Source organism: Paroedura picta, chromosome 2 (assembly GCF_049243985.1).
Source record: "Paroedura picta isolate Pp20150507F chromosome 2, Ppicta_v3.0, whole genome shotgun sequence".
Lineage (NCBI taxonomy): Eukaryota > Metazoa > Chordata > Lepidosauria > Squamata > Gekkonidae > Paroedura > Paroedura picta.
Window position 1 is genome coordinate 94,145,984 of NC_135370.1, and position 13,484 is coordinate 94,159,467.

General features: G+C 44.7%; 1 protein-coding gene across 6 annotated transcripts in view; it reads right to left on the reverse strand.

Annotated features, from left to right (window-relative positions):
- The window catches only part of INSC (INSC spindle orientation adaptor protein), a 239,845-nt gene that overhangs the window by 105,484 nt on the left and 120,877 nt on the right, over positions 1–13,484 (reverse strand). For all 6 annotated transcript variants that reach the window (XM_077321682.1, XM_077321683.1, XM_077321684.1 and 3 more), the window contains one exon: positions 2,097–2,439. In XM_077321682.1, coding sequence (XP_077177797.1) covers positions 2,097–2,438 — 342 coding nt within the window. In that variant the 5' untranslated portion in view covers position 2,439. The remainder of the gene's footprint in view (positions 1–2,096; positions 2,440–13,484) is intronic.

The window sequence follows — 13,484 nt, forward strand, 5'->3', positions numbered from 1 at the left end:
AAGATCAATCACCTTTTCCACCTCTTTCCCTATTCTTGGTAGAGTTGCTCTTCTTTAAAATAAAGTACTGTGTTTTGTTATAAATGCTTTCATGGAACCAGGACCAAATTAGGCAAGACCTAAGAAAATTGATGAATAAGATCTCTTACAATTCCTTTAAAAGCTAGTTATAAAGAGATCTGTCATTCATATCAGGGCTTTGGCAGAAGACAAAGGGTAACATTTTCACCACCCATGAGAAAACTCACAATAAACATACATTTACTCTCTCATTTCTAGTTTTCTGTCCAGTTCATAGTTTTTTTCCATTGATAATTTCTGAGTCAATACTCTTCAGAGTAATAGCATTATGACATCATACACAACAAATGAGAACGTGCTTTTCCAAACCACCCAAGGAATTAATCATAAAGCTTTACCACATCTAGTACAAGTTGCAGGATATGAAGCTCTAAGAGAGTCTAGATTTAAAAAAAAACAAACTATTGAAGCGGTGGCAGGCATGCAAGGAGGAAGGCTCTCCTCCGTGGAGCATCGGGGTGGGAAAATGAGGCATGTGCACCCTGATGCAGGGAGAAGAGGTGTAGGGGCATGTAGTACCCTTAAAAGGTGCGTTGTGCAAAGGGGCAGCCTCTCCCACAGTGGCAGAGCAAGGAGCTTCCCTCCCACTCACCCTGTTGGTTATGCTCTGGGGACTGGTACATCGTAGTTTGTGAATGGGGTGCATTGTTTGTTATTGCAGGTTTGATCCTGTTCATAAAATTGTCACAACTGGGGGAGGAGGGGCGGCAAGGGGAATGAGCCATGGAAAGGGAAAATATGGAGGGGGGGTAGAAATACTCCCCAGATAAGGGGCCTTGTTAAAAGGCTACAGAATGGGGTGGGGCTGACCCAGATGTGAAGGCCCCAGGAATGCTCTGGTAGACTCAGATGAAAGGGAATAGGCTGAAGGAGATATATGCTTCCCAATGCATTCCCTGGGTTCTCTCTATTGAGAAGATGCCCTGTGGCAAGGGGACCTATAGGCCTGGCTGGGGACCAGGACAGGATTCCCAGGGCACCACTGGGGCGAGAGAGTTGGGACAGATGACGCAAGCATAGTATGTGGGGGGGGGGTCTCTATTTACCCTTGCCAGCCAACACACTGGTTTGTCAATAAAGTTGTGGCCTATTTGCCAAAGTTAATCATGTGTGAGACTTATTCCTTGCCCCATATGCCTGCCTGCAAGTCAACAAGTCTTGTATGGCTTGGTACTGGGGTACCTGTCTTCTCTCGTACATACTTGATGGGGAATTAAGATCATAAGGAGAAACCTTCTAACCTTCAAAAGAACAAAAGAACGTGGGCATGTGAAAGAGGGTCTTTTCAGCTGCAGTCCCATAATTATATAACAACTTTTCCAAGGAGATGTACCTGGCCCACTCAAAAGGTAGACAGTTTTATTTAGGACTGCATTTTGACTAATTTAGTTTTGATTTATTGGAAAATTCTAACTGCAGATTTTAAACTGTGATGTTTTATGCGTTTTTACCGTAGTAGTTCTATCTATATTCCCAATGGTTTTGGAGAAAAGTTAATGGATACTACATACTACCAAAAACACAAATAAGTGGGTTCTAGATCAAATCTAGCCTGAACTCTCTCTATGCTTGTTGTTGTTAGTTGCAAAGTTGTGTCCAGCCCATCGCGACGCCATGGACAATGATCCTCCAGGCCTTCCTGTCCTCTACCATTCCCCAGAGTCCATTTAAGCTCACACCGGCTACTTAAATGGACTCCAGAGTCCATTTAAGCTCGCTCTCGATGCTAAAATGATCAAATTGAGAATATCATACTTTGGTCACATTAGCAGAAGGCAAGACTTACTGGAAAAGGCAATAATGTAAGGAAAATTGAAGGTAGCAGGGAAAGAGGAAGATCCAACATGACATGGATTGATTCAGTGTAGGCAGCCATGGCCCTCCGTTGCAAAACCTGAGCAAGTCATTTAATGATAGGAATCAGAGGTGACAATGGCATTTAACACATAAACAAGTCACCTTGAGTTCTACAAAGCAGAAGGCAGCTAATAAATGTTTTAAATAAATGTAAATACCTGCTGCATTTCATCCCCAGGATTCCTTGTGAATGTATTGTATTCACTTATCATTGAACGGACATGGCAGTTGATTCTTACTGTCATACTATGGACTCTCTGCCATCTGTTCTTTTCCAGTTTTTGAACTATCCTGGTCAGCTCAGTACTTATAATCCAAGCTCTTTTCAGCAACAATTGCAAGTTATCGCATGCAGTATGTTGTGACGATAGGGAAGATTCACTCTCAGCATCTTCTGTGCTGATTGGTTTAGACTGAAGAACACACATGCATTCACAATCGGTCATAAGCTTCAAGTCTTCCATCCAACGCTGGACAGAGTCTACTTGAATTAAGTGCATGCTAAAAATAAGAGAGGAAAATAAAGGGGAACATGTTAGAGAAATGTGTTAGATTTTTATTTCTTATTGTGAAAATAAACTATTGGTGCACAAAATAAGTTTGTTCCAATGCATATATCTCAGTGCATTTTGAGGGATGAGCTCTTCATCAAATACAGGATTAGCTCTTCATTAAGAGAATGCAAGGTAACTTGATTAACTAAATCCCCTAGAAAATAGCTGTAAATTTTAGGCTGTAGCTAGTACTAGCTCTTTGGGAATCCAGTTAAAAATATTTTGGATTTTCCAGATGAACAGATAATTCTTCTAAATCAGGTTTTGTGAAACCCTGGGTTTTCTTGCCAGCCCTGTATAGGTTTTCCAAATGGGAGTTCCATATCTACTTTTTAAATTTATTTTATTATATTTAATAATTTATTTTATTTAATAATTTAATTTAATAATTTAATATCCCGCTGGTTCATGGTGGCTCACAATATAATAAAATATAAACCCCTATAAAATCCAGTATATATACATTATTTATAAACCAGATTTTTAAAAGATAGATGGCTGGCACAATAGCCCACAATAGGCCCATTTTCTTCCATTCTTCTATTTATATCCAGCTCTGCCCGCCTGATGTAAATCAGGGGTGATGGTAGGCCCCCCTGGGGGAAGAACCCGTACTTATCACCCAGTCTACACCTGGTTTACAGCTTGGCCTCAACCAAAAGTCTAGTGGAAGAGCTCCATCTTGCAGGCCCTATGGAACCCAGAGAGTTCTGGCAGGGCCCTCAGCTCTTCTGGGAGCTCATTCCACCAGGTAGGGGCCAGAACCAAAAAGGCCCTGGCCCTTGTTGAGGCCAGTCGGATTTCCTGGGAGCTCAGGACGTTCAACAAATTGATACCCTCAGAGCGAAGTGCCCTGCAGGGGGCACAAAGAGATAAGTGGTCCCGCAGATAGGTAGAACCCAGACCGCATCAAAGATCATGCCTAAATTCCTGGCCATTGGTGCAGATGTAAGTTGCACCCCATCCAGGCATGGGAGATGCGCTTCGTGCTCCTGTCCTCTTTTCTCCAGCCACAGGACCTCCCTCTTGGAGGGGCTGTGTTTCAGACAGTTCTGCCTGATCCACCCAGCCACTGCTTCCAAACAACTGACAAGTGTCTCTGGTGGGGACATCCAGCCGGCTGTCCACCAGAAAATAGATTGGGTGTCATCAACATACTGGTGACACTCCAGCCCATAACTGCAGACCAACTGAGCTAGAGAGCACATATAGATGATGAAAAGTGTAGGGAAGAGTATCACCCCCTGTGGTACTCAACACGTGAGCACAAAGGGGTAACTCTTCCCCCATCGCAACCCTCTGTAACTGGTTCATAAGAAAGACATTCAGCCACTTCAAAGCCATTCCCCCGATCCCTGTGTCCCCAAGGCAGCGTGCCAATAACTCGTGATCAACCACATCAAATGCAGCTAATAGATCTAATAAGATGAGAATGGCCAATCTGCCGCAGTCCAGTTGGCATCAGAGATCATCCAATGTGTTAAACATTTATCGGGTGATACGATGATACTATGATATAAGAGCCTCTTGTGGCGCAGGGTGGTAAGGCAGCCAACATGCCTTCTGAAGCTTTGACCATGAGGCTGGGAGATCGATCACAGCAGCCGGCTCAAGGTTGACTCAGCCTTCCATCCTTCTGAGGTCGGTAAAATGAGTACCCAGCTTGCTGGGGGGTAAAACAGTAATGACTGGGGAAGGGGACGACAAACCTCCCTGTATTGAGTCTGCCAAGAAAACGCTAGAGGGTGTCACCCCAAGGGTCAGACCTGACTAGGTGCTTGCACAGGGGACACCTTTACCTCATGATGATATATGGTCATGTTGACCCACTCACCCCTTCCAAAATGGCCAATAATAGCCCTGTGGAAAGTGGAAAGGGGAGGATCCCAGGTAGGCATGTACACAGCTATGCTTCCCAACCATATTCTGCATGATTATACTACTTATGGGGTTTCTCAAAGCCTGAAGAATGTTTCAGGGGTTTCTCAATGGTGAAAAGTTAAGAAAGGCTGCTCTAAATGCATTGGGAGACACAAACTGGAATAAAGAATTTATCTCCTGCATTTGTTAGGATCTCAGGAGTGTTTTGTAGTGCTGCTCCAATGTGCATTGTATTACCTCATTATTACACATCCAGATTCTCCAGTGCACCTAGAAGAAGGTCCGTTGCCAATACAGTGTCTTAAGTAGAAGTTTTCATCATTCTTCACTCTGTGGGACCGAATCTGCTGGTTGCCCCAGGCCCCTGGGAAGTGCACCTGGCCTTGACCAGGGCCAGGGCCTTTTCAGCCCTGGTCCTTACATGGTGGAATGAGCTCCTGGAAGAGCTGAGGGCCCGGACAGAACTCTCTGGGTTATTCAAGGCCTGTAAATGGAGCTCTTCCGCCAGGTATTTGGTTGAGGCTGGGGTGGAGATTGAAGTAGTAAGACTGGGTCCCTCCCTTCCTTTCTGCAATCTGTATTCCCCCTCAGGCTAACATCACCTGGGATCATCTACCAGGGTACAACAACTGCTAGCAGGAGAGGCGAGAGTCCACAGGGGAGACTAAGTTGCTGACTGTTGCCGCCATTAGTGTATTGTGTTTTATGTTGATTTTATATTTGTATGTAAGCCTCCATGATCCTGCTGGGCCGAGAGTGGTGGTCTATAAATCTAGCAATTAAATAAATAATACATAATTATCTCTATTGTTAGGGCAACTGCAAACACAACAATGAAAAAGTACACCTAGCTAACTTCAAAAATGAACTGAGGAGAAAGCTTCAGATCTGGAGCTTTGAATCTGGGCATTTAAAATATCTATTATTTCATAGTGGTTGCAATGCTGGATCTGGGAGATCCAGGTTAAATCTCTCTGCCATGGAAGCTTTCCAAGTGACCTTGGGCCAATCACAAACTGTCAGTCTAATCTAATGCACTGGGTTTCTGTGAAGACAAAATGGAGGAGAAGCAATGCTGGAAGACATTTTGTGTCCCCGTTGTTGGATCTAACCCATTCTGCTGGATCTAGCCCAATAAACTCTTTATTACCCTGGCAATCAGTAGTAGGAATGGGCACAAACTGGAAAATTCTTTCCAAACTGAACCCAACCCAACCAGAAGCCATGAAACAAACTGGCCAGCTCAACCTCCACTGTGAGGTTGAAATGACTGGCAACCATTTAAAACCTCAATTTGTCTTCCCTCCATTTAGAGGGGGTAAGTGAAACAGAGGGTTTAAATGGTATGAACCCCAAGCCCAATCAGACATATGTCCACAAAATGTTTGGGTGAGGTGCCCCCTTTGTATCTGGGTTTGAGGAGGCCACAAGCCAGCCAAATTTATGACATTTAGAGTTGTGAACCCATTTGTGTCTATTCCTGCTCAGTATCATCATCATACACATATTCCGGTAATACAATTATTTTTCAAAGATATCTTGGCACTGTCCCCTTTTTGTTTGCAATGAATCATATAAATCCATAAAGATCCTTTGAATGAGCCTTTTTTGCACCTCCCTCCATTTTAATATGCCTTTTAAGATGATGAAATCAGAATCATAAAAAACATTTCACACATGGGTAAATCATATATTTATACTTTGGAATTATACTGTTTGACATTTTACTTTCTGTATGGGGTGTATTGCATGTGCATCCTCAAATGAAGGAGTAGAAGCTCCAATTTGTTATTTGTTTGTTATCAAAGAGTTGTTGTCAATGGTGTTTCATCAGACTGGAGGGAGGTGAGTAGTGGGGTACCTCAGGCCTCGGGGCTAGGTCCGGTACTTTTTAACATATTTATTAATGATCTAGATGAAGGGGTGGAGGGACTACTCATCAAGTTTGCAGATGACACCAAATTGGGAGGACTGGCAAATACTACAGAAGATAGAGACAGAGTTCAACGAGATCTGAACACAATGGAAAAATGGGCAAATGAGAACAAGATGCAATTTAATAAAGATAAGTTTAAAGTTCTGCATCTGGGTCAGAAAAATGAAAAGCATGCCTACTGGATGGGGGATACGCTTCTAGGTAACACTGCATGTGAATGAGACCTTGGGGTACTTGTGGATTGTAAGCTAAACATGAGCAGGCAGTGTGATGCAGTGGTAAAAAAGGCAAATGCCATTTTGGGCTGTATCAACAGGGGCATCACATCAAAATCACAAGATGTCATAGTCCCATTGTATACGGCACTGGTCAGACCACACCTGAAGTACCGTGTGCAGTTCTGGAGGCCTCACTTCAAGAAGGACGTAGATAAAATTGAAAGGATACAGAGGAAAATGACGGGGATGATCTGGAGCCAAGGGACCAAGCCCTATGAAGATAGGTTGAGGGACTTGGGAATGTTCAGCCTGGAGAAAAGGAGGTTGAGAGGGGACATGATAGCCCTCTTTAAGTATTTGAAAGGTTGTCACTTAGAGGAGGGCAGGATGTTGTTTCCATTGGCTGCAGAGGAAAGGATGCGCAGTAATGGGTTTAAACTACAAGTACAATGATATAGGCTTGATATTAGGGGGGGAAATTTCACAGTCAGAGTAGTTCAGCAGTGGAATAGGCTGCCTGAGGAGGTGGTGAGCTTCCCCTCACTGGCAGTTTTCAAGCAAAGGTTGGATACACACTTTTCTTGGATGCTTTGGGCTGATCCTCCGTTGAGCAGGGGGTTGGACTAGATGGCTTGTATGGCCCCTTCCAACTCTATGATTATGTGATTCTGTGATTCTGTGTGTCCTGAGATCAAGTACTTGTAACCCATGCTTGAAGCATTCCACAAAATCTTTTGTTCTCTTCTTTGGCTGGTTGTGCAAACTACCTTCTCTCTAGCAATCAACACTTCCTTTTATACACTGTTTGTAAATGAAATCCTACACTGCTCAGTGTAGGTCCAAGCACTCAAGTGCATTATTTACAATGATAACTTGCATCAATTTACATAATCAAGAATTATATATAAAATCTGCCAACAGGTACCAACAATAACCATGAAAAAATGTCAATTACAAAATTGAAATATTCCAGATGGGTAACTGTGTTGGGTCCAAAATAAAACAGGAGGCCAGAAGGCTAACAATCTATTCCAGTATAAGCTGTCATGAGGTAGAGCACCTTTATTTGGGTACATGAAAAATGTAATAAACACCTATCTATTACAGGCACCTTCCCATTTTGATTCAAAAGCTTTTATTCAGACATTTCTTCTCTAATCAATACATTTCTTGAGCAATCCTGAATAAAAGTTTAATAAAAATCCTGAATAAAAGTTTAAGGAACAATTACTCCCTTGGCAAGAGTTGGTAAAAGTAAGTGATCTGGGGAAGCTAACATATGACTGAAAAGATCCAGAGTGATTGAGGCTCATCTACTCTGAATGGAAAATCATCCCCTCCCCCCATGATTTTTATGGAAATGTTTCAAGATATTCCTGGATTTTCAAAAGTATGTTACACTGATGCCAGGGAGGAGGCTAGAGAGGTTTGGAAAACCAACCAAACCTTACTTATCCACTAACATACACTCAACACCAGCAAGGAGATGGGGGAGGCAGGTACTTTAGGCAGTGGCTGGACAGATACTTGTCAAGGATGCTTTAGGCTGATCCTGTATTAAGCAGGGGGTTGGATGGATTAACTCTATTATTCTATGATTCTATACTTACTGTTTTTTAATATTCACCCTGTCCATTTTTTCTCCTGGGGAATGCCTCCTCCTGCTGCCCAGATGAGGAGTGCCAGGGAATAAGAGTAGGGAGGAAAGAATCCAGCTACCAGTGGGAAGCTGGCAACCCTAAATATCACATGTTTATAGAAGTGCTAGCACATGTGGGCACCAGCATATACACCCAGATACATCAGTGTATGTTGCTGTTATGCCAGCATTAAGGTTTAGTAGTTATCCTAAGTATTTCAAAGAAGACTTTACACAGCAAAATGGCTAGATCATTGTTTGCAATCTATGACAAACAAATCTCATCTTTGTGGTTGCTTTGCTCTTTTAGAGCCAAAGAAGACAGTTTATCATCTGATTTTAGAGTAAATGGAGATCTCTCTGTCAGAGCAGGTCCCAGCAGTAAAGTATGCTAGGCACCCCTTATAATAGATCTGGAGCCTGCATGTGCAAAGTTCAGCTCCCAGTTGTGCTAGCTCAGGTGAGAGTTCCATTTTCTGAACAGCAGACTTGGCAGCCTATATTTATTTATTCATTTAGAAATTAAGCCCGCTGTGCTGTGAATACAGCAGGCGCTAGTGTGTTCACGGTGGCGGTTTGGATGGCGTTGTGTTTCGGCGTGGGCACGGTCGCAGCGGCTGACTGTGTCAGCGGCTTGAGGGCAGCAGCCCTGCGATGGCACGTCCTGGCAGGTCCCGGGAGGCAGCTGGCAGCGTTGGTGGCGGCACGTTCGGGAAGCACGGCCTGTGAAGGAGGCGGTTGGTGGTGGGCTCGGGAAGGACCCCCGGGCGTCGCTGGCAAGGGTCTGCGTGTGCCTGCTGGGTCCGTTAGCGAGGCAGCGGCTGCGGTCCCTGGGTGAGCAGGGTCTCTGTAGGGTAGAGCAATGTTCCGGCAATGGGAAAAGAGCAGGGCTGCCGCGTCTTTGAGGCGGCGGCCCTGCTCCTTTCCAGGCAGCAAACCATCTGGGCGGCCAGTCTAGGGTGGGCCAAGTGGCCGATAGGGAGGCGCACTATGCGCACCTCCCAATTGGCTGCTTGGCCCTCAAGTGGCACTCGGAGGGGCCCAATCAGGAGCCGCTTCGCAGCTCCTGATTGGGCCTATCCGAGTTTTTATCCTGGACAGGTCCCCCCCTAACTCCTCCCCAGGAGCCCTTACTCTTTTATTTAATCCGCTCCACAGGAGCGGATTAAAGATATTTATATACCGCCATTCCCAGTGATGCTGGCTCATGGTGATTTACATATGATCTTTTAAACTATACATTGTAAAACAAATAAAAACAATATAACAATATAACAATAGAGCTCCTAGCCCTATACATGTCTCTGGGTAGTGAGGAACTCCTCCCAGGACCATCACTTGCTGCAGGGGCCTCCTTTCCCTGTTGGAGCTCCCTCTCACCATCCATTTGAAGACCATCCCTTGCTTCCTGGGGTGGTTGAGTCCCACAGGACCAGACCTGTAAGTCCTGGCAGAGAGGGAGGGGGGCAATGGGAATACTCTGTGTTCTTGGTGAAAAAAAGAAGGGCAAGTGCCACAGGTGCATCTCCCAGCCAGGCCAAGTTGAGCCTGCCCAGTCATTCATCCATCTGGGCCTCCCCACATCATTGTCCCAAGCAGCCTCAAATGAGGAAGAAAGGAAGGATGGGATGAAATGGTGTGCTTCACCAGAAATGCCATTTGGATGAGTCATCATTTGTCTGATGGGACCTGGTGGCACATTCTTCTAATGTGCAAGTTTAGGATTGCCTAGCTAGACAATTCTGACAGTATGTGGCAGGTTAGGGCTAGCATTTTTAAAGTTAATTGAGTTTATTATGTTTTCCCCATAGGTGCAGACCAATCCCTAGCTCTCTTCAGAGGTTTAGCCTTGAGACATTCCATCATTTTGTCAGTGAATCAGAGGGTCAGTTCTAGTGATGGGAACACCCATTTGGGCCTTCACCCTTTCACCAGCATCTACCAATATGGTATGTCTCTTTCATCTGATTTAAAGGAAGTTATTCATCCTGCATTTTTTATTCAGGACTTGGGTAAGAACAGTTTTTCCACATAATTGGAGGACCCTCACTTTTAGGGTCCTTAAAATCATGAATAAAATGATGTTTGTGGTATGGATTGAGCAGAATTTGAAGGCCACCATTTAGTCAATAACCAACTAAGGTTATTAAAAAAAGCAATTTTGAGGATCGGTAAGGCAAAGATATGGGTCTTAATGTTCTGACCCCACTGAGGGCTCTAAACAGCAGTCATGGTGGCTTTTTATGTTGACTCAGTGAGGTATTAGCTCAAAACACTGGGATGTGTTTGGGAGGTACTGCAGTCGCTGATCTGGCATTTTCACAGGTGAAAGTGATATTGATAAATTGCTGATCAAAAACAGATCAGCAAGGCAAGAGGCATCACATGGCCTTAAAGTCTTCCAAGGATCCCCATTTCTGCTTCATCAGGGTGTTGGCTCCATCACAACAATGGGTCAGTGCAGACCAGCCTAGTCAGTTCAGTTTATTTACAGTCCATTGACCAGCAAATTCCAACAGATCAGATAAAATTATATCATTCGTATTTTAACAAAGAGCCTAACTGTGCTGGATCAGAACAAATAAAAATTAAATCAGTGTGGTACTGACTAATTCCAGTTAGAGGCAGTGACTTGTCAGATCCTGTTAGATGCATCGTTGTCAGTGAGTGAGCATGTTACTCATTCATTTTGCATTTTCCACTGTAGTGAAAACAGGCCTCCCCATGCAAGCATTCCCAAGAACTTTCACAGCAACTAACAGCTTTAAAAGTTACATTAGGTGATTCAACAAGGTTTGTATTTCTTGAAAATTGAGGCATACCTCAAAATTCAGTCAGTGTCTTCATCCTGGGCCAAAGCACCATATTTCATTTGAAATGTTTGGCCCAGTTCCAGTGATGGTGGGACCCAGATGGAGTTTTACTTCTATGTGTCTAGTGGTGTAGCAAGCACAGGATACTCTACAACCAGCTCTGTTGTTTTTTTTCACCAGGTGATGAGGGAAGGCAATCATTCCAAAGACCTGGTATGTAATTTGGGTAAAAATTCTCTCATTGACACTAAAAGTATTACCCTTACATCCAAGGTCTTAGGGACCTGAAAATCAGAAATATGTACCCACGGATGGTCCTAATGTGGACCAAACTTTTCCCAAGGAGTGTCTGGCCCATTGACAAAGAACAAGCCAGGCAAAAAAATAATACATTATTAAGGAGGGTAATTTTGGAAAATAAGCTTTTATATCATTCCCATCCCCCAGCAATTTACTTCAATATGACTCACCTGTATAGAGAGTATAGATTCTACCTCTCTCTGGAAGGCTGTCTGGCTGATTTGCATCAGGGACTCTAAGACATTACAATCATCAGAAGTGGCAAGAGGTGTTTAGTAAGGATAATCCCTTGTTTGGCAGGAATAGGCAGGTTGCCCACAGTAGGTACACCCTGAGGCATTAGGCATGATGAAGTGTCATGTCCTGAACAGCCCATTGTATGCCTTATGGGTTGGATGTAGAGTCCTTGGTGCTAAACAGAACAGTTCCAAACCTAACAAAGGTCTTACAATGCATTAGGGGAGGGAGATAAGGCTTGGCACCTTAGCTCATTGCTTATACATGCAAAGATAAATGAGGTTGGCCAAATCTCAGGCCAGGTTTAGAGCCAGGGTGGATCTCCCCAAAAAAGGCAGCCTAGGATACCATCTGTAACCGCTCGGTGAACAGTATCATATCTGGTTAAGGGCCAAGTGAGCAGAGAGTGGGTGGGGCCGGGCCGGTTGAGGGCCAATCGGAAGGTGCTTTGCGCCTTCCGATTAGGCCCTCACCAGGACAGACAAAAGTTCTAGCCAGTCAGAGAGCACAAAGCCAGTCGGGAGGCCCAATCATTGAACCAAAGTTCTGACAGGGCCCGCCCACCCAGGGCAATCTGGAGAGATCACTGCCAGTCTACTCCTGACCACCACAGGGAGAGGAGGTCAGTAGGGTTACCAAAGGGGATGAGAACAGCGGCTTTGACAGGCTGCGCCAGCCCTTTTTGCCCCTGTCATGTCCAACTGTAACTTCCCTCTCTTTGCCTCAGAACCCTGACAGAGCTGGCAGGAGGCTAGTGAGTGCTCTCCATCCCCCTCCCTTCAGGCCTGCTGTGAAGGAGCCTCTGACAGCCACTAACTGAGGGAAGGGAGGCATTTCCGAAAGCAATGCAGGGGAGTCTGAGGGCATTACTTTTGAGGGGGGGGGAATTTCTACTTCTGCCAAACATTTGACTGACAGGGAGGCTGAAAAGCTCCTTCTCACTTAAAATACTGCTCTGGCTGGGGGTTAGACACAGCCAAGCCATGTGTATTTCTTCTTCACAACTCTCTGCAGATTTGAGGCTTACTGCATAGTGTTATTCTGCAAACGAAACTGGTTGCTGTTGCGGGGGTTCTTTTGTCTCCTGTTTAATCTGCACAACAACCCTGTGCAGTAGGCCTCAAGTCTTTCAATTCAACAACAACCTTTGTGGGAATGTTATTTCTCCACCACAAGCCTGTCCAAAGTAGCCCTTTCTGCCTGGGGAGCTGATCTTTATACTCTGCAAGTGAGCTGTAATTCCAGGAGCTTTCCAGGCCCCATCTGGAGGTTGGCTATCCCTGGGTTGGAAATATTCCTGGAGGTTTGGAGGTGGGACTTCAAAATTGTACAATGCCTCAGAGTCCAGCCTTCAAAGGAGCCATTTTTGCCTGCAGTTGGGAAGGAGTGTTGCAGGGGTGTAACTCCTGGACTATGGGCTATGGCCAGCCCTTACCAGCAACTGTTTGTATTTTGGAGCCCAGACAGACAGACCAGCATCAGCCCTGTGAGTCTGGAAAGTGCAGGAAGATCTAAATAAATATTTACAGACTGAAACTGTAAATAGTGAACAAGTAAATGGCTGGAGAGACATGGGAACTAAAGTGACTTTTTCCAACCTTGGCCGGACAAAGAAAAACAGTATAAAAATCTTATTAAGGTCAAGACTGCTGTGCACAGAGAGACTTCCTCTTAGGGTTGCCAGCTTCCATGTGAGACTCTCTAACCCACCTCCCTCATGCGGAGTCTGCTACGGGGAGAGGAAGTGATGATTGGAAACTGCTTTGAGACACCTGAGGCCTGCTGGGTCACTGTGGACCATTCCCAGTTCTCTCAAACACCTCACAGCCCCACATCCATCACAGGCTGTCTATTGTGGGGAGACGAAGGGAAAAGGTGTTTGTAAACCGCTTTGAGACTCCTTTGGGTAGTAAACAACAGGGTACAAAAATCCAGTTCTCCTTCTAAGGAGCAATCATGAAAGAAGCA